A 25,768-nucleotide genomic window follows, 5' to 3' on the forward strand; every position below is an offset into this window, starting at 1 on the left:
GTAACATATTATAAGTCTGTTTAAAAAACTCTATATACTATTTTTGTGTTCATGTGTTTTAATAAGTATTACTGTTTCTTAAATAAAAAAAACGCATCACAATTAAATACATACACAATTTCACAAAATATACGTAATTCTGTATATTTAAAGCATGCATTTTTCAAATAATATGCACAATTTTATACATTCAATACACTGTAATTAAAGATATCATTTATGTATAATTTTAGTCTTTAAACTTTTTTAACAAGATTCTCCAAAAAAAAAAAAAAAACTTTTTTAACAAGTCATGGTTTATTTAACTGAACAACACATTCGTAAATATTTCCTAAAATGAATAAATTAAAAAATAGAAAAACCCTAGTTGCCGTGCATCGCAAGTGCCACGTCATTAGGCCCGCCGTTGCGTAAGTTGAAAGCTTCTTGGAGTTGAGGAAAGATGCGTGGGGCTGGCGAGAATCCAAAGCTTCTTTCTCGCTCACTCTATTCAGTTTCAACCTTCAACTTCAACTTTTTAGGTTTATTTAAGAAACCCTAAACCCCGTTTTCACTGTCATTTGAAAAACACAAGAGAGAGAGAGAGAGAAAAGAGATGTGGAACTGGTTCGGGAATTGGTTGAAGCAGCCACCACCGCCAATGGTGCTCGTCCCACCTCTCTTCGATTTCCCTCCTCTCGCTGCCCGTACCAGGTTCCTTTTCATATCAAACTGTTAACCCTAGGAATTTCAATTCTTCGAGAATTGGAATTGGCCCTTTTGATTTTTCATTATTTAATATAAAAAAAAAAAAAGCGATAAAACATAACTCTTGGTCCAAACTCTTGGTGTGTTTGGATATTGGATACTGCTTATTTTGTTAAAATTGAAAAATTATTGACGAAAATATCGGTAGATAGTAAAAGTTAGTTGAAATGAATAATGAAATAATTTTAATTTTTAATCTTTACCCAAACACTCAGTGTGAGTTTGGATGTTGCTGAAAACTGAACGTTTAGTGTGTTTGGCCTTTTTCTGTTGGTTTCGTGTACTATTCACTGTTCACGAAATTCAGCAGCACATTTGAAGTTAAAATTAAGTTTCACGTTTTCAGTAACAAGTGGTATCCAAATAGAGTCTTATACAATCTTAGAAAAAGATGTGACATAACTTTTTTTTTTTGAGTTGAAGATGTGACATAACTTTGATACCATTAATTTTTGTGGTTCGGCTTTTGAGGCTTACATCGTAGCATAAAGCTCTTGATGGCTACATTTTTATAATGAATGCATTAGTATTTAATTGTAATAGGTTAAATCTTGGAGTAATCATAATACTAATCGAGGTTTACAATGCTTACAATACAAGTAGGATTGAGATTTTATTGCTTGGACTACAAGTATGATTAGGTGTAATGGACTACAGACTTTGCTTTGACTAGGGTTTAACATTAATATTTGTGACCGTTTGGTTTTGAAGAGGTAACTCTTAACTTAAAAGTACTCTATTTGATACATACATGTTTGAGTGTGTGTACATATGTAATAATTGCATTTTGTCCTCCTTTAATAACAGGATGGAGGGCGAGATCATCAGTTCAAAACCCACTGAGTGTGTGCATCATAACTGAATGTATATGTCTATGACGTGATGCAGGATGTTGGAGTCATCGTACAGCTTGTTATTTGGGAAGCTTGCTTTGAAATGCCTTTTTGAGGACTATTTCGAAGAAGCAAGGCATTTCAGCTCAAGAATTATGCTAAAGCCAATTGATGACCCTCATGTGGATTTGGTAGCTACTGTATCCGTTAAAATCTTTCTTCTTTGTTTTTACTAATATATCTAGTTCTTGTATGAGATTGATTTTTTTTTTTGGGATACTTTTTGTTGAAAATATGAGCCTTGAGGAATAGAGGAAGTAGATTTTTTTCCCTTAGCCTAGTTAGGTTTCAGGTCCACTTGATAATCAGCCTGACAAGAACATTGTAGGAAATGCACTGTTTCGCTGGCAAAGGTATTGTAGAATTAGTTTATTGATTGTCATGTCTTCTTTTTTCGTAATACAGCATATGCTAATTGAGTTATTAAACACTGTTTTTATGATTCGTTTTTGTGAACAGTGATGTTGGTGATCCTAATACATTCGTTGACCTTTATGTATCGAGCTCTGACCCGTAAGAAACTTTTACTTCAAGTAAATAATTTCACTTTCTGACAAAAGGCCTCTCCTCCCTCTAGGCTTGTTTTCCCCTTCTCTAGCCATAATTCCTTGAATGTTACTATGTTTGTGCTGTTGCTTCAGGATTTTGCAAATGAGGTCATCTGCTTACTACCCTAAATATGGATTTGGAGCATTTGGTATTTTTCCTTTGTTACTGAAGAGAAGGTTAGTTTGAATCATTAATTCCGTCTTTGCAGCTTCTTTAGCTTGTTGGTACATTCAAAATTCAGAATTTCAGATGCACTTTGTTGATGTATTTACCTATTTCTGCAGAGTATCTTCTGAAGATTATGGTGTTTTTGGATTGAGATATGGCTCAGGAAATTTGTCACTTGGAGCCACGTTTATGCCTTTATCCTGTATGTGATCTGAGTTTTAGGACAAGTTCCCTCCCTGTGAACACATGATATATGAGGCACTGTTCACTAATTTTAGATCTGCTGTGATCACTATTTTCTGGCCTGTGAGAATTTTTCCTAAAGAGAGTACTATTATCAATTTCTTTTGTTTTTTTATCGCAATCAATTTCTATACTGTAACACCTGATATTATATTTCCCCCCTCTTTGTTTTGAATTTTTTTGTTCATTATTTTTAAGCTTAAACAATAGTAGCTAAAATATTGTTTCTGTAAAGTTTGCATGATTTTTTTTTTTTTTTTTTTTTTTTTGTCCCTAAACTTAAAAAGTTTGTTTTTCGGCCCTAAAATTTTTAAAGAACTTTTTTCAACATAAATAGGGATGAAAAAAATATTTTTCAAAGTTGAAGGACAGAATGCATAACATTTACAATAGTTTAAGGATGAAAAACAAACATTTTAAAGTTTATGACTGGAAAACCAAATTCATGCAAACTTTAAGGATGAAAAGAATATTTTAGTCAACTATACTTAAGAGTTGTTGGTTCTAAAGACTTAGGGGGAGGGTCAAGGAAATGGAGAAGACATAGCAAGCTGCTTACTACATCATTTTAGATGGCCCATCTTTTTTTGTAAGGGATGCCTTCTGAGGTGATACTCTTTTTTTTTTTTTGAGAAACAAACATACACACACACACAAGGAAGAGAGAAAGGGGTTTTAATACAAAGGCACACCACAACTCCACTCAAAAGCCACGCTAATTTTTAAGGGAGAGTGGAGCAAGTTATATTACACACAACATACTTTCTTAAGCAATGTGGGACAATTTCCAAGGTGATACTTGGCCACAGAAACTGTTCAAATTTATTGCAAGATCCTCACTGATAATATGTGCTAGAACCTTGTTCATCAAAAAAAAAAAAAAAGTGCTAGAACCTTGCTAAGAATATAATTTATCAGTTTGCTCCCCAACCCCCCACCCCTCTTTCCATCCCTTTCCCCAAATAAAAAGAAAATTATTGTTCAACCATTCTGAGACTGTAGATGAAAATTGAGATAGTAACTCTCTTCTTATCCCCATTTGATTTTTAGTTTTTCGTGTTGCAACCTTGGAAATATTACGTGTACACTCACAAAACTAACATATGCAATATGTGATGAAAACCTTTGAGTTATATACTCATCATACTTTCCAGGGAAAGATGAATTCGCAAAAAGTGTATGGTTGGTAAGCAAGGTGGGAAGGCTAACTGCTGGAGTGCAATATGAGCCACAGTGTAAGTTTTACTCGCCAAATTTCTTAGATTAAACATTTTATGCCAATTTGTTAAACAATTAGTTGAATTTGTGAATCGGCTCTCTGGCCTATGCTGAAATTGCTATTCTCACATGTTTCTGTTTACCCCTGGCTTTCTATTAATGTTTAATTCAGTGTCAAACTCAAGTTTTTTTCTTTAAAAGTCATGGAAAAAGATGCATTTTGTCTCTAAGAATGCTTTGCATGAATGTGTCATTTTGCTCAGTGGGTGTCATTGTTATTTTCCAATATTCTTTCAAGTAGGTCATGTTGCATGTGTGTAATATGAGCACTATATTATGTGACACTGGAATTTGAGCAAGATCTAAATTGACTTTAATTGTTTAACTTTTTGATGCTGCTTTTATTAGATGGAAGCAATGATCGTGTAAATTATAAAAATTTAAATGATTGGAGTTGTGCAATTGGCTATGGAGCAGGATCAGGCAGCCCCCTGAGTCCATCCTTCAATTTTGGTATTGAACTTGCTAAAAGTTCTGAGGTTTGTTCCAGATAGTTTCAATTATATACCCATTTGAATATGTGCCTGACAGTTTCTCTCTCTCTACCCCGAATGATTGCTTCATTTGTATCAGAATAGATTCAATATTATTGCTAGAAATTAGAATGTTAAAGCTGTAATATAAAACAGAGAAGAAGAAGAGATACTTGGGATTGTTTGATCACTGTGATTTTGCTTTAATCCCCCTTGAAATGAGAATAAAGAAAGAAGCTAATTTCTTGGTCTTTGTGAGCTACATATTTCATGCTATTTCACAACTTCTTATACTTGCAAATAGCAATAGATTTCCTCATTCTTGGACTCCTTCGCATTGTTTTCTGTGAGATGTTATTTTAATGTAATTATGCTGCAATTGTGCCTATGTTATCCTCATGCCTAACATTGAAAATTTTGACTTGGGAAAGAAAGGCAACATAGAATTAGCCTTTTGTTTCTTGCTTTTAATATGATTGTTTAATGAATCTTGTTTTCAAACTAATATTTGATGTGTGTTTGATAAATTTCTAATCAATTTGCACAGGTGGATGTACAATTCCACAAATCAGATTTTTTTTTTTTTCATCATAGATCCTTCTATATATTCTGAAGGCAAAGCTGTCCACACACTAGATGCATAGGCAAACATAACTCTTTGCCTGTATGGAGTCTTTTACAAAATGGCTCTGGAAAGAAACTGATGAAAATCTGGTAAAAGATTGGGGCAAGGTTTGGGAATTCAGCATGATCTAAATACTTGCGAAAAATTTCCATAAAAAAAATGCTTACAAACAATTATTTGTCATGTTTTCTCCACTAATCTATTTCATGTGATTTTATAAAAAAACAATAAATCACCCGTTAACTTTAATTGGAATGATGATATGGATCTCTCACCCTAATTCAAGCTACACATGAAAGGAACTTTATGCTTTTAACTGTTAAGCCAATTATATTCATACAACATTGTGACTTCTCAGAGAAGATATCTATCATGGTATGATCTTGGTGGCGAGAATAAGATTTTTAGTCTTGGGTTAATGTGTCAAATGATGGATCACCTTTAATATTTTCCACACTGAAATCAGTGTTGATCTTGGATCAACATGTTGCTAAGTAAATTTCTTCAAATTTTTGGGTAAAAAAAATCTCCAAATTTTGTTAATTTCTCCCACTCATTATCCCTAGCTTGCATGCTATGCATGACTCCATTTGCAATATGTAACTTAATTTTTTGACTTGTTTTGCTGAAATGTCTTTTGCTGATATAACCTGCAGCTCATTGCCTCATTCTATCAACATGTGGTTGTCCAAAGACGGGTATGTATCTTCTTCTTTTTCCTTCCTTGTCCTTGTCTCCTACATGGCCTTTTATTATTCAAATGCTTGTTGTTATTGATCCTCTGTTAGGCTTCTAACAGAGCACAGGACACTGACTATAAATATATTGTTTCTAGGTTGTGCAGCATTTTTTGAGCTATATTTTTTGTTGTGTACTTCTCTTCAGGATTAATGGATGGGTATCTACTTGCATGTTTTTAAATCACCATAGGACCCTGTTTTAGTCAGGCCAACAATGGTTATGGGTGGCTAATTGAGCCCCTTGCTTGGTTGGTTGATTTGGAATAAGATGTGTAGAATCTTGACTAAGTATGTACATTGTGCAAGTTATATATGGATGCATGTCATTTACTACAAAACCCAATTTCCAGTATTATGCCCCCTAAACATCCATCCAGAAATAACTGTAATTATCATTCTTTTTTCTTGTTATATGTTTTTGTGATGAAGTTTCTTTCTTTTATTAGTTCAAAATTTTTCTGATGAAGTCTTTGAACTGCCTCAACTAAACAGATCCAGAACCCCTTGAAGAAGATGAAGTAGTTGGAATTACAAATTATATTGACTTTGGCTTTGAGTTGCACTCAAGGTATTACAGATAAGTGAATAACAGAACTGATTATAACCGTTGTGGCGATATCTAATTTTGTTATGATTTTGTTTTAAAGGGTCGAAGATGCCAATGCATCAAACAAGATCCCTGAGTCCACTTTTCAAGTGGCTGCATCCTGGCAAGCCAATAAAAACTTCTTGCTGAAGGTAGTGCTTCTGGTGCAACCATGTGCTTTATAACTACTGATTGTATCAGGTTTGAAAAGTATCAATACCCATCTTTGCAGGGAAAAGTGGGGCCTCAGAGTTCATCTGCGTCCTTGGCATTCAAGTCATGGTGGAAACCTGCTTTCACTTTCAACATTTCAGGTGCCTGTAGTTGGTTGATTGTATCATGGTTGACCAAAATATTTTTATAGTTACAATTAGATTTAATACTTTCTACTTAATTAGACACTTAGGTATATATCTGGTTGCAATTTTTCTCATGAATCCTTTGTGTATTAGTTGGTGAGGCTGTGCCACTATGGTATGTGCCCGACATGGCGGACTGGAAGATGCACAAATGGTTCAGTGCATTTTATTAGAAGCCTATACTAATGTCTGAAGAGTATTCAGACCTATAATTGCAATGGAACTGTTCCATGTTGACATAGTGTGTGCTATATCAATGCAGTATTCAGGATGTAAATGCTAATAATAATAGGTTAATTACTTGTGAAGATGGTGCATTCTTTAGATAGTATATATAGCATTGTGGAATTATGTAGATTCCATTTGATGTCCCACTAACAATAGAACCTTAGTCTCAAAATTTTAGGATCAGCTATGGATCCTCAACATATATTAGTTAAGGTTGGCCACATGTATTATTTTTCCTTCACTCTATTCTATCTAAAGTCATATTCTCTATTAGTTCTTAATTGACATGTCATTTTTTATTACTATTACTAATCTGATTTTTAGTCTCCCTCTACTTTTTTTCGTTCGCTCAACTTGGATCAACACACTCTTTCTTAACGGTGCATTAGTTGTTCTCCTCTAAACAATTGATTTCTTGACAAACAATTATTTTGTCTGATATTGATGATGTTTGAAACATATCTAAACTTGTGCTCTTAGATCTGCTTTGAGTTGAACCTGAGCAGCAAAGAAATATAGAATTGTTTTTATCATCCATAGGGCTAGTTTTCCTACAATAGAAGATGCACCATTCAATTATTTATGGGTTTCTACTACCAACTCAGTAAATCCCACTATCTTGCAGCTACTAGAGATCGTGTTATTGGAAAGACAGCCTATGGATTTGGCATTCGTGTCGAGAATCTGAGAGAAGCCAGGTTTCTTTTTTTCTTTTTTTTTTTGCTTTTACTTTTTGCCCCTTTCTTCTTAAAATTATTGTTTCCAAATTATGTTTAGTTCTAATCATCATCAGCTTCTGCCCTGCAAGCTCAAATATTTTATGGATTTTCATATTAGTAAACAATAACTTTTACTCTATAAGTTATTGGATTTGACATGCTACACCAATTACATCTGTCAGTAATAGAGTTATCATCTTCCTATTTTGCAGTTATCAAAGAGCTGATCCAAATTATGTAATGCTTACACCAAACATGGAGCACCTAGCAGAGGGCATTGTTTGGGAAGGGAAGCGTCCTATGCTACAATCAGACGTCAATGCTGGAAATTTTGATGGCATACCAAGGGAATTGAGACCTTTTGATAAAATTTTGTAACTTTCTTTCTTTTCCGTAGGAGTGATTATTGTTGAGTAGTCATTCTACATCAATGAGTTAGAGCTCTTTTGTTTTAAATTAATTTATAAGAACTGTTGCAATATGGGATCTCTGATTCATCAATCTTTTGAAAATGATGCCTACGGTTCAGGGACCACCATTACCATACTGAGGTGAAGAAATCTCACTCGCTTAACTTTTTTCTTGATAGTGGGCTTCTTTTTTCAATGGATAGGATGTGAAAATGAAATTGTGAAGTGAAATGTGGTAAGCATAATAAGGTGAGAAGAAGGTACTCGTTAGATCACGTGTGTGCATTCGGCTATTGCCTAGATCTCTCTTTTCTAGTGTAGAACATTCCTACGTGACAGGATGACACTGGTAATAATGCAACGTAGGTCTTCGTGCTCATTCTATTTTGCAAGTAATTTGATTAAAGAAGGAAATTAATTTATCAAAGCTATTTTAAGATCATAAAAAGGCAAGTTTGTTTCCAACTTTACTTCCTACAATTTGCTATTTAACTTCATAAATTGGACACTTAACCACATGTAACTCATCTCAAGTATCAAAATTTTCTACTAACAATTATTTTAAACGATTAAGGCACTTTGAAATATCCGTAGAGGCTTGCAATTTGCATTGCAATTTTCTATTCCAAGTTCTCATGATTGATAAATAGCAAGAGAGAATACTTCGAGTGAGCTATAGGATGTTATGCATTTACTTATATATATATATATATATATAGACCATCCCACATTGGAGACCATTGCAATTTTTTTTTACAAGGCTACCATAAAATTTGAAATCTATTACACATGCTTAATAATTATTGCACTTTATTCTTGCATTGTCAAGAGCATTGTATCTTAATTTATTAGCACCCTGTTGTAACTATTGAATTATATATATATATATATATATGAATAATACTTATTGCACACAAATTATTTTACATAACTTAAAAAATAACTAAAATCGTGACTTAGTCACGATTTTCAACTTAAAAATTGCAATTTCAAGTCACAGTTTCAGTTATTTTTGGATTATGTAAAACTTTTTGTGTATAATAAACACCAAGTCAAAGTAAAAAAATAAAAAATAAAAAAAAGAATTGTGTGAAATTAAGCTAACCAAAACACATAACTACAGTCAAAAGTTTTATAACTCTTAACCAATTATCCATTCCTAATAATTTCAAAGAAGACATCAAATCCCCCCTTGCTACAAAATATAGAAAGAAGCAATGGAATTAGAGAAGTATGAAACGACGACGGTCGAGAAAGCACACATAGAAGCAAGTATTATAATATATATATACAGGTAGGTGATGATCTCATTCTCATACACGAGTCAATCCCTTAACAGCAGCTGTCCAGTCGGTCCAAAAAGAATGGCTACTTCTTCACTCCTCAACTCAACATTCTTCTACTCCTCTTCGCCGCCACCACCATCACCACACAACAGAAAACCCATTTCCTTTCCCTCCTCCTCTTCCAAATCCCTCTTTCCTCCTCGCTCCTCCGTTAATCCCCTTATCCTTTCCATCCACCAAAACTCTCTCACAACCCCAAACTGTAACCGTAGTAGTAACAACAATAACAACTACCTCTTCGCCAAACAAAACCGCTTCTTCTTCTTCTTCTCCTCAGCCGCCCTAGATTCTCTCCTCCTTCTCTGCGCTTCACTCGCCTTATCCATCTCTCTCTTCGTCGTCGATGTCGACTCCGCCTCCGCCTTCGTCACCACCACTCCCAGGAAATTGCAGACCGATGAGCTCGCCACCGTTCGCCTTTTCCAAGAGAACACTCCCTCCGTTGTTTACATCACCAATCTCGCTGTCAAGTACTACTCTCTACTTCACCATGTTCGGCTATTTGTGAATTCGTGTGCTTGCTTGGTTTTGATGCTCTCGATTTGTATTGTTTTTTTTTTTTAGGCAGGACGCGTTTACTCTGGACGTGTTAGAAGTACCGCAGGGTTCGGGTTCTGGGTTCGTGTGGGACAAACAGGGTCACGTTGTTACCAATTACCATGTCATTCGTGGCGCTTCTGATCTTAGGTTCGTTCGTTCGTTCGTTCATTTTGTTCTTTTCATTTACATGTTTATCAATCCTTTCTCCTTTTGGATGGTCTTCTGTAATAATGAAATGGATTTGTGTGATTGTGTTTTTTTTACTTCTATCTTGGGGCCATGCCATTTTGCCTTTTGGAATGGAGATGTACTTTTATGATAACCAATCAATTTAGATGACCAAAACTGTTGAGGGTGGGTTGGAGAATATTCGGTGTGAAGAAAATAGATTTTTCTGGAAGTTTTACTGATTTGTAACTTTATATGGAAACCAAAGATGAAAAACAGTACAATAATTGTTAGGCACATCCATAGTACATCATTCATACATGGGAAGTACACAGGTAGGTGAGTCAATAGTAAGCAAGGAAGAAAAATGGAAGAAAATTAATAAAAATGACAATTTATTTGATCTAAAAACTCCATTAGTCTAGGTGCCGAAGTCAAATCTTTTGCCTATCCCTACTCATATTGAGGCCGTAATAGTAGGATCTTCATCTTTGGTGTCTAGAGTGCCCGACCCTCAAATACATGTGCATTTCTTTCCTGCCAAATGATCCACGTCAAACATAATGGTTTTGCATACGGCTGCCACTGAATCAGGCGTAACCCATGTCACCCCAAACAAACAGGGAATAAGAGACCATAAATTGCAATCAGCGTCACAGTGAAAGAAGAGGTGATCCACTGACTCGCCATTGTGTTTGCACATACAATGCCAACTAGTGATTGTAATGGGTTTTAGCATGTTGTCCATTGTTAATATTTTAATTAAAGCTTCTGTCCTCCAAAAAAAGAAAAAAATGTTACTTGGGGAGGAACTTTAACACGCCATATATTGCGCCAAGGAAACCATCTGTCTGGAAGTTATGGACACTTATATACATCTTCAACTGTTAGGGAAGTTGTTACTGGCAATGAGCATGATTGTATACTCATACTGCTGCTTATAATGTGGCATCTCAGGAAACAGGGATTGTTAAGTTTTCACTTTTCAGTCCTTATCCATATTAGCTGCTGTGCCCGAACTACTTTTGTCAGCCTACGAAATTTTCTCACCTTTGTCTCTGGAGAGCATAGAGCTATTTGCATTAATGACTGACCAGTGTCTTCAATTGACGCTGGTTTTGATTATCATGAATTAATTCCTTCACTGAGTTCTTTGTTATCTATGACATTCGAGACCTTTGTAGTCAAACCTGTTGACTATAATATATGTTTCATGTAAGATTTTATTCTCAAAAAGTTTCAAAATGTCATATCAGGTTATCATTTTTAAATTTTAAGTTCCTTATTGTTCGCATTTAAATTGGTGCTAGTTCTGTACAGAGTCACTCTTGCTGATCAGACAACTTATGATGCAAAAGTTGTTGGATTCGACCAAGATAAGGATGTTGCTGTGTTGCGTGTTGATGCACCCAAAGACAAACTGAGACCCATACCTGTTGGAATCTCTGCGGACCTGCTTGTTGGTCAAAAAGTTTTTGCTATTGGGAACCCAGTGAGTATTAGTTTTAAATTGCTTGCAAAATATATGTCTTCATTGCACTATTGCTTGAAATGGTATTGTTTATCCATTATGTGAACATACTACTATTCTGAATTACGGAGAACAATCACTTTTGGCGGCCAAGGGAATAGTTCATTTCTTAATAATTTCAAAACGGCATAAATTTTTCTTTTAATATTTCTAATCAATATGCATAGTGCCCAGTTTGATATTAAGCGTGAGAAAATTCATTTGCTTTCATTTCATCTTCCCAAATAAGTGCCTGGAAAAACCTTTTTCCCCCTATATCAGGTTACGCCTAATATCAGAGAAAAGGCTTCCAAATGGTTTGTGGTTGGTGCATTTCATATTCATCAGAGCTGGTTACCTATGGTTGAATCCAACTCTGCATGTCGTCAATGATTGCCAAATCAAGACTTTGATCATCATATACCATTAATATTATTAATTCTTGATTCCAATCAATTAAACCTTTGTCTTAATTTCTTTTTTGCAGTTTGGACTTGACCATACTCTTACAACTGGTGTTATCAGGTACTAAACTCGTTAAAGTTTATTTGCTCAATGCTAGTATTTGTGATATATAATAGTGTTTTGACATTTTTATAAGTGTGCATGAACCTTGTTTAATATAGCCAAAGTTGCCAAAATGCTAGTGGCATTGGCTGTGATTTTTTTGTTGTTTCACATTTTGTGAAGGATAAAACTTAGCTACAAACTAGTTGTAGCCTAAGGCTACAAACTGTCCCAAGAAATTGACTAGTGTAAAAATGGCATGTGCACTGCACATGAATACTTAACTAAACTTAACCCAACAAACCCTAGTTAACCACACAACCTATTAAAAAAAAAAAAATACGAATTCAGATACTCTCTCTCTCTCTCTCTCTTTGACGTCTTTGTAACGCAGCTCCCACCGGTCACCCCAAACCCTCTTCTCCCTCCACTGGTCACCCCAAACTCTCCTCTATCTCCACCACCAGCCCACCCAGTCTCCGCCGCTCAAAGCCACCTCTTGTTCATCTATCTGCCACTCCACCGTTCAAGTTGCAATAATGCAAAGGATCTGAAATAGTTTCAAATTTGCTTTTGCAAATTCAGCAATAAGATATGAATCATAAATACATAGGAATCAATGATAAGAGTAAAGAACCTAGACTCAAACCAGCAGCATATGTTTTAACATAATAACAAGCAATGACACAACCAACTTCTTTTACTATTTTGACCAAAGATACATCATCGATTTCTTTACTTGTTGAGATAAATACAACCAAAATCCTATGGATTAGCTCTCCCTTTGTTTCAGGCAGATGAGTACTAATGGAGCTTGTATCATAAACATGGATTTCTTTTTGTTCTTCTGCTTCTTTTACTATTTCAACCAAAGAAACTTCCTCAATTTTTCCTTTCATTGTTGAGATAAATACAGCCTCTGCATATGAACACAAATCCATAAATTCTAGTAAATCAGAGAACAAATTGAAGGAATAAAAGTGAACAATGAATAAATAAACAAAAGGAAATTTAGTTTAATAAGGAAGACCAACCTCAAAAAATGCAGATCTTTTGTTTTTGTCTGCAAAAGGGTGGTAGTTTTGAGCAGCATAGCGGCAAACAAGAGGTGGCTTTGAGCGGCAAAGACTGGTTAGGTTGGTAGTGGAGACAGAGTAGAGTTTGGGGGTGACCGGTGGAGCTGGTTTACCGAGACGTCAGAGAGAGAGAGAGAGAGAGAGATAGAGAGAGATAGAGTATTCGTATTCATATATATATATATATATATTTTTTTTTTTTTAATTCGTGGTGGTTAACTACTTGGGTTTATGGGTTTTTTTTTTTTTTTTTTTTTTTTTTTTTTTTTTTTTTTTGAGGAAAGGGTTAAGTTTAGTTAAGTAATCACGTGCAGTGCACATGCCATTTTTATGCATGTCAATTTATTAGAGTTGTTTGTAGCCATAGGCTACAACTTTGTAACTAAACTTTGTCCTTTTGTGAATCCTTTTAGTATTTTGGAAACAACATACATTATATAATATTTCTATTTATTTACAGACTAATGGAGAAACAAAAATGTACATGAACAAGTTCAAATCTCTGTGTATGTACTTATCATTAAAAAAAAAAAAAAAAAAAAAAAAAACACTCTGTGTGTAATGTGTATATGTGTGTGTGTGTGTGTGTGTGTGTGAACTTTTCATATTTATCCTGTATTAATATCTCTTGCTGATTTTCTCAATATAAATGTGGCCTTTTCATGTTATTTATCAAGAAATAAGCATGCCTTGAGATTTATATGAAAATATGCGTTTACTAAAGTGATATTTCTATTCTTTTCTATAGTGGGCTTCGCAGAGAAATCAGTTCTGCAGCTACTGGCCGACCTATTCAGGATGTTATACAGACAGATGCTGCCATCAATCCTGGTAATAGTGGAGGGCCTCTATTAGATAGTTCTGGAAGTCTGATTGGGATAAACACGGCTATATATTCTCCATCTGGTGCATCCTCTGGTGTTGGATTTTCAATTCCTGTTGATACTGTGAGTTATTATGTAGAATTTTCCTTTTTATTTTGATAGGAGAACTTAGTTATAGGCATCATGTAGATCTAATTGAGATACAAAACTTCCTTATCTTTATGCTTTAGACTAAGTCGCTATCCTCTTTGTTTTTGGTGAGTGACTAAGTCACTATCCTAATTCTTACATATCCAGGTAGGTGGCATTGTTGATCAGTTGGTGAGATTTGGGAAGGTTACAAGACCAATTTTAGGAATTAAGTTTGCACCTGACCAGTCAGTGGAGCAGTTGGGTGTAAGTGGGGTGCTTGTCTTAGATGCTCCTGCAAGTGGGCCAGCTGGTAAAGCGGTATGTACGCTTTCTATCTTTGAGCTTTATCTTACATGGAAATGAAATTTCCTGCCAGGAAAGTGTTGTGCCCATTTTCCTTTAAGAGTTGTATATATTATTGAAATTAGTTTTGTGGTTATTAGGTGAGATGCTTTGTTTTTGATCTTCCTTCTTTTCTTGACATTAGCTTCTTTAGGTTTTATAGTTTTTTTCTTCCATTCAATGAGAGTTGATCAATCTCTATGCTGCAGGGCCTGCAATCAACCAAACGTGATGCCTATGGTAGACTCATTTTGGGTGACATAATAACATCTGTGAATGGTAAGAAGGTCACCAATGGCAGTGATTTGTACAGAATTCTTGACCAATGTAAAGTGGGTGAGAAGGTATCTCTCTCTCTCTCTCTCTCTCTCTCTCTCTCTCTCTCTGTGTGGGTGGGATGGTGTGAGGGGCAGAGATAGTTTTTTCAAAAAATGAGAAACTCTCTGATGACAATGTGCAATTGAATCAACGACTTCATATATTAATTTTTTTAGTGATGAAGTAAGATAAATATGGTTCAAGACTGCTTTCAATATTCAAACAAATAGTTATATTAATCCGTGATTACACTGGAATGTTTGGTAAAAATATTTATATATGATACACATGTATTTAATAAGTATTAATAAATAAAAAGTCGATTATAAATGTATAAAAGAACATACATAATTTAATTAGAATTCTGTTAGAGAAGATCAAACATACTTAAATGAAATTTGTTTCTTGATAATTGTTTTATCCAAAAAGAAGCCCAATACTAATACAAGTTACTTAGTATTGGGCTTCTTTATACTTACCAAAAAAAAGTATTGGGCTTCTTTATCCAAAGAGATGGACTAACATAGTTTAGAATTATTTTTAAATCTAAAAACCAAGTTAAAAAATATTTGTTTCTTATTAATTATTTTGGCATTCAGGTGACTGTGGAGGTGTTGCGTGGTGATCACAAGGAGAAGATTCCTGTAACCCTTGAACCGAAGGCTGATGAGTCATGATATGCCTAGCGGTCCTGCACGTATATTTTAGGTACATGTATATTTAAGCCCAGTACATATAGGATGAAATGTCATTATATTTGTGTATTAATTGTTTCTTGCTAAGGGGTCCTGATGTACGTATGTTTTGCAAATGCTGTAACAAAGTTTTCATATTCTTGAGGTAAAACTGTGCAACTGTAATCTCCTTTAATGGGTATCAATTGAAAGCAAAAAAGAATTAAAGAACTAAAGTTGGATGTAAGAGCCATAACTAGTGGCTCAATACACTTTACTGCACTGCCTAATCTTGTAGCATGCTTGCAAGCAGCCAACCGAGCTCCCTAATTATGCTAGCCAGTCATCATTATGGCTTCATTGTCAGTGTTAGAATTTCAGTGACTTTGGCCCTTTTAGTCTGCTGTAGTGAAGTCCTATTGATTCTAAAATTAAGAAATCGTCACATTTGTCATGGCATGGAGTCCAGACATTCAGGCATGTAGAGAACACAGTGTCTAGTAATGAAGGGAAAAGGATGGAGTCCATTTATTTGGTTGATTCTGTAAGTGATGATCAAGGCAGTGCATGTACCTTGCAAAGTAGCAATTCATGGTGAATGGTGTACAGGTGGTACAGTACCATTAACGGATGATAATTTTATCTGGAAATCTCAATACGAATGGTAGGTTTGTCTCTTTCACCTCAATGAATCTGATAGGGGATGAATTGGGCCATTCTACAAATACAGTAATAATCAACGTCTCTTTCTTTCTTTTTTTTGCGAGTGGCAAGTTGCAGGAGACTCCTGCCAATCACAATTTTTTCATATTCCTTTTTTATTTATTTATTTTTTTAATAAGTCTAAAATGAGGAAGGAAAAAACAATGCTACTGGAACATAAAGTGGAACTCTAAAAATGAGATAAATCGTTTTTATTCTTTGTTATCATGGTGCATGCCAGCTTCAAATAAGAATTTATATTTTGTGTAACGATGATATATAACATTCTTTTCAATATAAGCGTCAACTGCCAGCTTCAAATAAGAATTTATATTTTGTGTAACGATGATATATAACATTCTTTTCAATATAAGCGTCAACTCCACAAGTGTGACACCCATTTTCATGTGAAATGAATGTTACATGTAACGGTTAAACATAATACCACTTTGATAGACATGTTGAAGGAGGGAAAGGGAAATTCTTGGAACTCCCGCATTCTTTAAGGTCTAGGTCTTAATTCTTTCTGCAATTAGCTTGATAGTAGCTTGGTTATGTTAAATGCGTTCCAATGCTCAATTCTGGTTAAGAGTTACACATTCAAGAAAAGATCTGATGTGTGTTCTTTCACAGTCAGTCCACTCTGGCGAGAGAGGACAGACTACGTACTGAACAATAATTTTGTGCCGACTTAAATAATCAATAAATGCTTGAAACAGAGGAGGACGGTGCAAGGATTAATGATTCTCTTTATTAGTCCTACCGTATAGGACAAAGTGTCTAAATATGGATAGAATTGAATTGGCCATTGTCAAAAGCCTACTACTCCTTTTAAACATAGATCAAGTAGGCTTTCCCAAATTGGAAATAGTTTATTTGCATAATGTTGGTGCAATAATGAAGATGAACTTTTCACTTTTGACTATTGATTCTTGCTCCTAGTGAAATAAGAATAATTATTGTGCCATACCAATAGGTACAACATTGGCCACAACTTGCCCATATGGCAAGTTGTGGTTGGTGGAAGGGTGTCCCCACATGGACTCACCATCACCCTCTCTACCAACCACAACTCACCACATGGGCGAGTTGTGGCCAATGTTATGCTTTTTGGTGTGACACAATAATTTTTCAGTGAAATAAACAACCCTAAGGTGCTCTCAAAAAATAAAGGTATTCTGACATCAAGGTTTAATTGTTTTGAGAGCGACTGAGCGAGCTTGCATCGTGGAAAAGAATTGGAGAGTAACTCTCATGGCACATCAAGGAACAATCTAGATTGTCAAGAACCTTATTGTACACTGGTATTATTCAATCTCTAATAGAAGAGCACTTGGATTTCGGTTCAAATCCCCTTCCCCACTTGTTTGTAAGTGCCAAAAATTAAAATTTAAATTAAATAAAAAGGAATAGTGTAGATCTAATTGTTGGTCATGTATAATTATAAACCAGCAACTTAAGAAAAGTAAATGCAGTTGTGGGAATGCTAACACTAATTTTTTAGTGAGTCTATAAGGCTCTCTTTTGTTGTATTTATGTAACAAGATTTGTACATAAACTTGTAAATGAGCATTATCTCTTCTCTTAATAATCCTTTAATAATAAGATGGAGGGTAAGATCATAAGTTCTAAGGTTTAAATCCGGAGTGTGTTACTTAACAATTAAAGGAAAACAAAAAACAAAACACTTGTACATTGACTTACACACCAAAACATATTCTTCAATTGCGGATCTTGTATTGAAAATGAGATCATGCTTGAGGGGGAGCTCATCAATACAAATAGCCTTTTGCTTTTGCCAGTATCATAAAGTTTGACAACGAACCTAATTAATGCAGTGTCAAGATGTGTGCCACTCTGCATTGTAAATCATCCAAAGTCACCCTCTCTTGTTTGGAATTTTAATCCCTATAGTCCTAGCACAGTCAGATATTGTGTAAGTCTCCATCATTATCTCATTATAAAGTTCGGATAATAGTTACACTTACACACACACGAGGGGTCCCCCATTACAGCTCTTCACAACCACATCAACTAGTCAAGAAAGTAGGAAAATTATCCAGTATTTCTCTTCCTCCACTTTCTCAATTGGCAAGAATAAACAACAATGACAAAGAAAATGATGGAGGAAGGGAACACGTATAAGAAGGGTTTATGGACTAAGGAAGAAGACAAGATACTAACGGATTACATTAAGGTGCATGGAGAAGGAAAGTGGAATCTTGCTGCTAAGAAGACAGGTTGAAATGTTTCTTTATTGATTTACTTGTTTGTTGGTGGTATAAATATATACTTCTTTTGCATTGCTTTTTAATAGAGAAAAAGGATTCTAATTATCTATTTTCTAATGTGATGCAGATTTGAAGAGATGTGGGAAGAGTTGTAGGTTAAGGTGGATGAATTACCTTAGTCCTAATGTGAAGCAAGGCAGTTTTACTGAGGAAGAAGAAGACCTCATTATCAGACTTCATAATCTCCTTGGAAACAGGTAATTCCTTTTGGCAATATTACAATAATATTACCTATTACCTCTCCCAAACCAGTAAAAAGTGTAAGTTTTGTGCACTGGTTTTGACCTTTATATATATTTTTGCCTTAATTCTGTATTTCAGCTGCACTTGAATGCTTCTCATTTAGCCAGGCTGTGATTTTATTTTGTGTTTTTTAAGGCCTTGAAACTGCCTAAATTCTCTATAAAGATGATTATGGTCCCATAAAGAAGAAAATCCTATTTTTTGAGCTTGATTCCATGAAACTTGGGATTGGAGGAATTATTGAAAAGCAACCATGATAGTTTGTCCTTCTGAATACGCAGTTAGGAATGGACTCTAATTGCAATTACACGAACTATTATTTGCAGTAAATCGCAAAAGGATTTATACTAGGTAGATTGGTCAATGGTAATTAAATTGTTGTAGCAGTAGTGCTTACAACTTCTGAATATGCTACTTGCCCTGTTTTTTCTTTCTGAAATTAATAAAAGGTCATACAGAGTACACAAAATCTCTCAATATTGCGGGGTCTTTCTAAAACTAAATTCTTTTGTTTAGGTGGTCTTTGATTGCTAAACTGGTGCCTGGACGAACTGACAATCAAGTGAAAAACTACTGGAACTCTCATCTGAGCAAAAAGCTGGGCCTCAAGAAGCAAAATAGTCATCTTGGTGTTACTGGCCTCAATAACTCCAGGACAGTGATAGTCTCTGAGACTGCCAGAACTGTAAGTCCTTGCTGTAATACCAGCAAAGCTATTGAAGATGAGGCAAGTATAGGCACTCAGAATTTTGGGAAGGCCTTAGACTCGAAAGAATCAGAAATCAGCAAGAGTTATATTAACTCTTTTTGGGAGTACTCTGAGAGCGACTTAGATTTAAGCAACCCTGATGGACTTCTGGGATGGGACTTTTTTAATTTTGCTTGACATTGATTTTCATTCCTCTATGAGGACCAACAAAATTTCTGAACTAGTAAGTAGTGTAGACTGCTATTTAGAACTTCCTTTTCTTTGGTCACTAAGAGGTATGCTTCAGAAGTTCGTTTATTATAATAGAACACATTTGAAAAATATGCTACACATGCAAATTTCTTAGCAAATGCTAACTTATGAAGGAGAAAAATAATAAGTAAATAAAAAAAGAGGAAGATGAAGAACAAAGAAAGAAGGAAAGAAAGGTGCAGGCGAGATTAGTTTTTAAGATGGACCTAACTTCTATGTGTAACAAAGAGTATCCAAACCAGCCATGATGTTTTACAAGTCAACTAAGTGAACTAACTTTGTGAGACAACTAGCCAAGAAAGCTTCTATGACTCAAAAAATGAATGGAAAAGCTGGATGACTCGAACAACCTCTATGGGTTGGCTCAGTGTACTAGAGATCTTTCTAGCTTTTTTTGTGAGACCTGTTTTAATAATACAATTCGGACACTCTCTCACTATTGTTATGGAAAACAAGGAGGAAGGGTTAATACTGGGAGTAGTTGCATAAGATATGAAAATTATGGTTTTATCAGTGCTTAGAAATTGAAATATTCATGGGATTTAGGATCAAGTACTTACTACTCTAGAATTAAGTGTCTTATGAATGTGCTTACAGTTATCAGTTTGTGGGGGCCAATGTTGGACGTTTAGCGTGTTACTCTTTTGTTTGTGATGAATCATTTTGGCCATTACGATATATCATTAAAGAAATTTCTCTCTTTCCCCCCAATTTAATTGTTATATTGGAAGATTATGAATAATTCCCTAATTTGTTATAGGAACACATGATGAACTTAAACCATGGCTTTCCAAAGATTGAATCCTATTTTTTAGTGGTGATAAAGTATATTTTGGCTTTTCCTCGTAAATTAATCTTCTGTATATATGTTTCTACATCTTATAATATTTTCAATTACTTTGTAACACTTGAAATTATCAAGTATATAATTGGATGAGGCCGGATACTTAAGAAGTTAGGCATATGTCAAGGAAGTTGAGATGAGCAATGAAATTCAGTCTCAGGAGACTAAATAAAAGAGGCTTGTCTACATAAACCAGCTCAATTTATCATATACATATGAAGAAGAGCCTCATCTTTGCAGGAATGAATGGCCTCTAAGCGTGTCCTAGAGCTTCCAATGCAGTATCGTGGCCACGTCTTTTACCTAAAACAGAGACAAAGAAGAAAAAGATTGCAGTAGTGAAAAAGAAAAAAAAAACACTAGGACATGTTTCTTATTTATCAAAGAAAAGAACTTTATTTGCACACTCGTAATAAAAAGGAGCCACAGCCCACAGGTGATCTCCATTTCATATTATAAACTACTAACTCATCAAACCAACTGTAGAGTACATTGTACTTAGAAAAAGTAATTAGGGAACCAAGATTAGGTCACTGATAATGGTTGATGTTCATACGGAGAAAGAAGGATTCAGTCCAAACTCAAGCCCCCAAAGCTCAAAGGTTCCTTTAACAAAGTCATAATAACCACCCTTCAATCCTAGGGTCTTGTTCACCAAGCCTTCTCTTACAAATGGATAGGACAACAGGTTTCCCAGTGACACATTCACTGCCTCCTGTATCACAAATCAATCAAATTTGTTTAGAAACATAAACTGATAGAGATTAAAAAAAATGATATTGTAGTATTCAGATAATTCTTCCTAAGTATTATTAGTAACACCCTCTGAAGCTTTATGCATGATTGTTAACATGTTGGGCTTAAATTATTGTCACATGTTTAGCGTGTGTATAGGTTTAGCTGGGACAAGCTTTTTTGTTTTTTTGTCTCCCCTTTCTATTAGTTCTAATTAGCTAAGTACTAGCAATTTTAAAGGAAATAATCATGGCAAAGAATTTGAGGAAGCAAAGGCTTACCTTTTCACAATGTCCACATAGTTCTGGGACAGAAGCACCAGCGAATTCTGATTTCACCTTGTTCTTGGCAGGCAAAGCAATTTTGACCCAGTCTTCAATAAAGTCACTGCATATCCCAATCAATAGAGAAAGCCACAGTGTGTGAGTCAAGGTTTAGTCACTTCTTAATCCAATCAAAATGTTGTTAACTTCTTGATATTAAGGCGTTTAGGCATTTAATAAGCTTGACCAAGACACTATTGAGAGATAGAACTTTTCCTAAGCTTGAGAACTGTATTGGACTAAAATTACATGGAAGACCCATTTCCCTGATTCAAATTTCAAATTTGGATTGGGCCTAAAATTAGATGCAGGACTTTCGCAAATTCCTGTTCCACATATAATATATACTGCTCTGTGGCAATTGGATCTTTTAAGGAGGAAAATGATAGTAATATTCTGGCTTCCTTCTATTGGGTATTAGCAAATAAGCATGGTGACTAAAGCAAAGGGCCTTACGTAGTGCTGGTTCCATCGAAGGGAAAGGAAAGAAGCCCCTTAATTCCACCACAAGCACTGTGTCCAATCACCACAATGTATTCCACCTGTGAAATTTATTGAAAATAAAAAGAAACCAAAATAAACAAACACAACAATATACAATATTTTTCTCATTTCATAGATTCGTGTCTCTACAATCTACACGTTTAAAAATTTTCTAGAATTGTTAGGAACTTAGGCTAACTCAACTATGAAGTTCCTAAATTCTATTTATTTATTTTGAAACATGTGTATCAGATTTTGTCACGTCATTAATATTTAAACAAATAGAGGTTAAAAACCTACTATAATTGTAAATGTTTTCACCAAAAGTAGCAAGTTATAGATTCAAGTCAAAGATCGGTATCAATTTAAATTATTGATGACATGGTAAAAATCTAATCCATTTTTTTTTAAAAATTGAATGGATAAGATTTTAAAAACTCCATAATCCTACTAAAGTTATCATAAGAACTCTATTGAATCTTAATAAGTTTTACACATAATTTCGTTCTCAAAATAGTCCTTACCTTGAGATGCAAAACTGCGTATTCAACTGCAGAACCAACTCCAGCATATTTAGTCTGTTGAGCAAAGAAAAGACCAAAAATAATTGCTTATAGCAAGATACTTTTTAATTTTTAAATTTTTTTTTTTTTTTTTTTTTGAGAAACATCTTTATTGCTTATTATAGCAAGACAAGGAAATATAGATAAGAAAAGACTTGTAATGGGGACCTTATCATATGGTGGAACCAAATTAGCAACATTTCGGACCACAAAAGCCTCTCCTGGTTGGAAATCAAGCACATGTGATGGACAAACTCGGGAGTCCGAGCATGCAAACACCATAAACTACAACATTATATAAAATTCATATTAATTATATTTATCAATGTTCCAAATACAATAGAATAAAACACCCACCATATATAGGAACCAAAAATATGCAAGAAAAAAAAAATTGCCACTACCCACAAGTTGATTACAAAATGGAAACAAGTTAATTGCATGGCATTTATTGAAAAATATGTAAGAAAGAAAGAAGATCATGTACCTTGGGGCTTTGGCCTTTGGCCAGTTCACCATACAAAGCAGGGTTCTTGCTGCAATTGAATTAAAAAAAATGTAAAGTAAATAGAAAGATTAATTAAGATAGTCTATTAATGGTAACAATTTACAAGCAAATATACGTGAGCTTCTTTAGTAACTATATATATATATATATAATATGGCAAATAATATGAAAAAATAGGTTAGATTACTGACTCGTATTTCTCTTTCTTGAAGTGAACGAAACCAGTTTTGATCCTCTCAACTGGGTTAAACGTGCCATCAGAACTTGGTGTTTGTAACTCTGCTGTTATCTGCTCCACTTTTGCAGCTGCAGCAGCTTTCAACTCTCCTTTCTCACTGCAACCAAGTCAAACATATATATACATGTACTAATCTCATTTCTCTATTCCATTAGAGTACCAAAATATATAATTGTATAGAATTGAACAAAAAAGACTTGGTGATAGAGTTACACCTGAGAAGTTTCTTGAGACCATCAATAGCTTCCTCGTACGAGTCCTTCCCCATGTCTTCTCTCTGCAAATTAAGGAAAAGAATACCATGTAAATTGTAAATTATTAAAAAAAAAAAAAAAAAAAAAGGTGTACTATATAAATAGTAACCTCATAATAAAAGTTTACCTCCAATATGTTGTAGTGGCAAATTAATACTATTAGGCTACTATAGCTTAAACACAATCACTAAAAAAAAAAAGGTTTTGACAACATATATGCATGCAAGATATGCTAATTTAGAGTTCCTATTTTTCAGCTCTTATTATCAAACTCTTCAAGTTTGAGAAAAATCGAATTAGAAATGTTTAGATGAACTTAGAGAAAGCATGTAGATATATATATAATGGGTTTTGTGTGTACTCAAACGAGGAAACGAAATTAAAGGGAAACTGAGGGAATAGTCGCAATGAAACGGAGAGGAATGATAACCAAGTTTTTGTTTTTGGTGCGGTATTATTGCACTTGAATGGACCTTTTCTTTAAGAATCTATGCTTCAAATTATATCTTCGGCTTAGAATTCGCCAACAATGTTTTCTTTCAACTCCCACATTTATTTCATATTTTCTCAAAATCCGAAAAAAATGAAGCCCTTTATGGCTTTATCTAATCTGAATTCTCAGTACCATACATTTGTCAAAGTGACAAAATATGTGTATGAAAACCAAGGCAAGCCCATGTGAAGTGGGCAACATTGAGACCGTGTCCTTCTCAGCGTTCCCTACGCTTCATAAATACGGTAATGTTTTTGAATAATTCATCTTTGTGGCATTCATATGTATGGACCCTCGATCTACACCTAATCAATTAGTAATTAATTTAAGCTCTATCGTATTTAGTCGATAGCGACATATAACTTCCTAAAACACTACGTATATATATACATGGCTCGAGTGTATGTAATATTGCCACGTACAAAAAAAGAAGAAGAAGCATGCATGGATATATAGTGAGCCAATGAGTAGCCACCACACTGGCAAAGGATGATAAAAAGGTAGTCAATTGTGAAAGAGTAGAATCTTTATAGTAAAATGTAGTATATACTATATAAACATAGTATGTATATATCCACCCATTATTCACATCCACTTATAATTAATGTTCACCAATATGGATAGCTCCCCCATGAAACGTAGTTGGTCTCATGGTCCACATTATTTAAGTTCAAAAAATGTATGATCTTAATAGTTATCTTTTTATAAGCATTAAACTTGCACATGAATTGTTTTACAAACTCTCCCATGGTAGCTTAATTTAATACAAACAGTTTGTATGTAATAAACACTAATTTATTTTAATAAAATACACGCTCCCTAGTGAAAACACATGCATAATTAATGGTAAAAAACACACACAGAGTTAAGATTGAGAGAGAAGTGTACCCAAGTAGGGGTGATGATGGGAGCAGGGGCAGCGAAAACAGGCTTGTTTTGGATGAGGGAAGGAGGAGAGGGAGAAGAGTTAAGCGTAGCAAAGACAGATGGACGTAATGTAGTTTTCTTGATAAGAGAAGATTGGGAAGCAGGAGAGATAGATGAAATGCACCACCCGTTGATTGAAGCAGTCGACATTGTGCACTACGCCCTCGTGTTCGTTAACTTTATAGTACCCTAAATTAATAGGGTCTATCTTCCACTTCCGATAATGAAAGCGAAAGCCTAATGAACGAGAGCTTCTACTCTTGTAGATGAGGTTTGGACGTTGGAGATGGTAGGAAGAAAACCAAATTGATGCCATGTCATGTACCTTTATTTTGTGTAACCGTTAGGAATACAGCATTTTGACATCGTTGTTACTCTTCGTTGTGATCGAAGCAACGTCGCTTTCATCCTGAACCATTACTTTTTATGTTAATAGCTGTTAAAAAATGCTGTGTGTCAAAATTTATAATTTCATTTTTATGCATATAATATAAGTTAAAACATGCATGCAATGACTGTTAGCGACGTGAATATTGCTCCTCTGAGATTAGTTAGGAACAAAGTCATTCCCATTACCCACTTGCAAGTCCCCAAGCTGAGCTATCCATTCCAAAATATAATGCACATGCATTACAGAACTGAGTTAAATACGTTCCGTTCCTTATTATGCATTAGAATTGAGTTAGATACATTCACTTGCTACATATCCTAAGTCCCAAGATATTTCGTATAAGTATGAAACCAAAAA

At 34.7% G+C, this 25,768-nt stretch overlaps 4 protein-coding genes across 7 annotated transcripts; 3 read left to right on the forward strand and 1 right to left on the reverse strand.

The window, feature by feature from the left end:
• The first annotated feature begins 373 nt into the window (after positions 1-373).
• LOC112022448 (uncharacterized) lies at positions 374-8,152 on the forward strand. 3 transcript variants are annotated; one of them, XM_065779079.1, is made up of 14 exons: positions 374-693; positions 1,636-1,780; positions 1,926-1,993; positions 2,100-2,153; positions 2,282-2,365; positions 2,474-2,559; positions 3,755-3,835; positions 4,227-4,357; positions 5,633-5,678; positions 6,209-6,284; positions 6,364-6,454; positions 6,535-6,616; positions 7,515-7,587; positions 7,821-8,152. In XM_065779079.1, the coding sequence occupies exons 1-14, from the start codon at positions 596-598 to the stop codon at positions 7,984-7,986; spliced, it is 1,281 nt and encodes a 426-aa protein (XP_065635151.1). In that variant the 5' UTR covers positions 374-595; the 3' UTR covers positions 7,987-8,152. The 3 variants fall into 3 exon arrangements, with proteins under 3 accessions (XP_065635151.1, XP_065635149.1, XP_065635150.1); XM_065779077.1 differs by having other exon boundaries at positions 4,227-4,331; positions 5,633-5,674; XM_065779078.1 differs by having other exon boundaries at positions 579-693; positions 1,555-1,780; positions 4,227-4,331; positions 5,633-5,674.
• A 1,148-nt stretch (positions 8,153-9,300) lies between these two features.
• On the forward strand, positions 9,301-15,691 carry LOC112022398 (protease Do-like 1, chloroplastic). The gene is made up of 8 exons (XM_024054992.2): positions 9,301-9,834; positions 9,929-10,051; positions 11,393-11,564; positions 12,070-12,107; positions 13,914-14,112; positions 14,287-14,439; positions 14,673-14,807; positions 15,381-15,691. Exons 1-8 carry the CDS (start codon positions 9,320-9,322, stop codon positions 15,456-15,458), a joined length of 1,413 nt encoding a protein of 470 aa, XP_023910760.1. The 5' UTR covers positions 9,301-9,319; the 3' UTR covers positions 15,459-15,691.
• Positions 15,692-17,902: 2,211 nt separating this feature from the next.
• LOC112022460 (transcription factor WER) lies at positions 17,903-20,287 on the forward strand. Its single transcript, XM_024055063.2, has 3 exons — positions 17,903-18,397; positions 18,516-18,645; positions 19,208-20,287. The coding sequence occupies exons 1-3, from the start codon at positions 18,265-18,267 to the stop codon at positions 19,575-19,577; spliced, it is 633 nt and encodes a 210-aa protein (XP_023910831.1). The 5' UTR covers positions 17,903-18,264; the 3' UTR covers positions 19,578-20,287.
• A 346-nt stretch (positions 20,288-20,633) lies between these two features.
• On the reverse strand, positions 20,634-25,191 carry LOC112022036 (beta carbonic anhydrase 1, chloroplastic). 2 transcript variants are annotated; one of them, XM_024054605.2, is made up of 10 exons: positions 24,982-25,191; positions 23,562-23,623; positions 23,300-23,443; positions 23,088-23,136; positions 22,769-22,885; positions 22,562-22,615; positions 22,011-22,096; positions 21,513-21,618; positions 21,053-21,211; positions 20,634-20,799 (listed from the first exon to the last, which is right to left on the reverse strand). In XM_024054605.2, exons 1-10 carry the CDS (start codon positions 25,168-25,170, stop codon positions 20,761-20,763), a joined length of 1,005 nt encoding a protein of 334 aa, XP_023910373.1. In that variant the 5' UTR covers positions 25,171-25,191; the 3' UTR covers positions 20,634-20,760. The 2 variants fall into 2 exon arrangements, with proteins under 2 accessions (XP_023910373.1, XP_023910380.1); XM_024054612.2 differs by lacking the exon at positions 24,982-25,191 and adding an exon at positions 23,728-23,905.
• Between the last annotated feature and the right edge of the window lie 577 nt (positions 25,192-25,768).

This window comes from Quercus suber, unplaced genomic scaffold, assembly GCF_002906115.3.
Source record: "Quercus suber isolate HL8 unplaced genomic scaffold, Cork oak 2.0 scaffold_198, whole genome shotgun sequence".
In the NCBI taxonomy this organism is placed as follows: Eukaryota; Viridiplantae; Streptophyta; class Magnoliopsida; order Fagales; family Fagaceae; genus Quercus; species Quercus suber.

What these genes read in the sequence shown, in the direction of transcription:
- LOC112022448 (XM_065779079.1), top strand. Translation starts at nt 596, where the DNA reads ATGTGGAACTGGTTCGGGAATTGGTTGAAGCAGCCACCACCGCCAATG. An exon ending in CCTTTGTTACTGAAGAGAAG is followed by an intron (nt 2,366 to 2,473) that starts GTTAGTTTGAAT and finishes CTATTTCTGCAG; the next exon opens with AGTATCTTCTGAAGATTATG. An exon ending in AGTGCAATATGAGCCACAGT is followed by an intron (nt 3,836 to 4,226) that starts GTAAGTTTTACT and finishes TGCTTTTATTAG; the next exon opens with ATGGAAGCAATGATCGTGTA.
- LOC112022398 (XM_024054992.2), top strand. Translation starts at nt 9,320, where the DNA reads ATGATCTCATTCTCATACACGAGTCAATCCCTTAACAGCAGCTGTCCA. An exon ending in TTTTTGCTATTGGGAACCCA is followed by an intron (nt 11,565 to 12,069) that starts GTGAGTATTAGT and finishes TCTTTTTTGCAG; the next exon opens with TTTGGACTTGACCATACTCT. An exon ending in AATGTAAAGTGGGTGAGAAG is followed by an intron (nt 14,808 to 15,380) that starts GTATCTCTCTCT and finishes TTTGGCATTCAG; the next exon opens with GTGACTGTGGAGGTGTTGCG.
- LOC112022460 (XM_024055063.2), top strand. Translation starts at nt 18,265, where the DNA reads ATGACAAAGAAAATGATGGAGGAAGGGAACACGTATAAGAAGGGTTTA. An exon ending in TCTTGCTGCTAAGAAGACAG is followed by an intron (nt 18,398 to 18,515) that starts GTTGAAATGTTT and finishes AATGTGATGCAG; the next exon opens with ATTTGAAGAGATGTGGGAAG. An exon ending in CATAATCTCCTTGGAAACAG is followed by an intron (nt 18,646 to 19,207) that starts GTAATTCCTTTT and finishes TCTTTTGTTTAG; the next exon opens with GTGGTCTTTGATTGCTAAAC.
- LOC112022036 (XM_024054605.2), bottom strand. Translation starts at nt 25,170, where the DNA reads ATGTCGACTGCTTCAATCAACGGGTGGTGCATTTCATCTATCTCTCCT. An exon ending in CCAAAGGCCAAAGCCCCAAG is followed by an intron (nt 22,886 to 23,087) that starts GTACATGATCTT and finishes ATAATGTTGTAG; the next exon opens with TTTATGGTGTTTGCATGCTC. An exon ending in TTCGATGGAACCAGCACTAC is followed by an intron (nt 21,619 to 22,010) that starts GTAAGGCCCTTT and finishes TGGGATATGCAG; the next exon opens with TGACTTTATTGAAGACTGGG.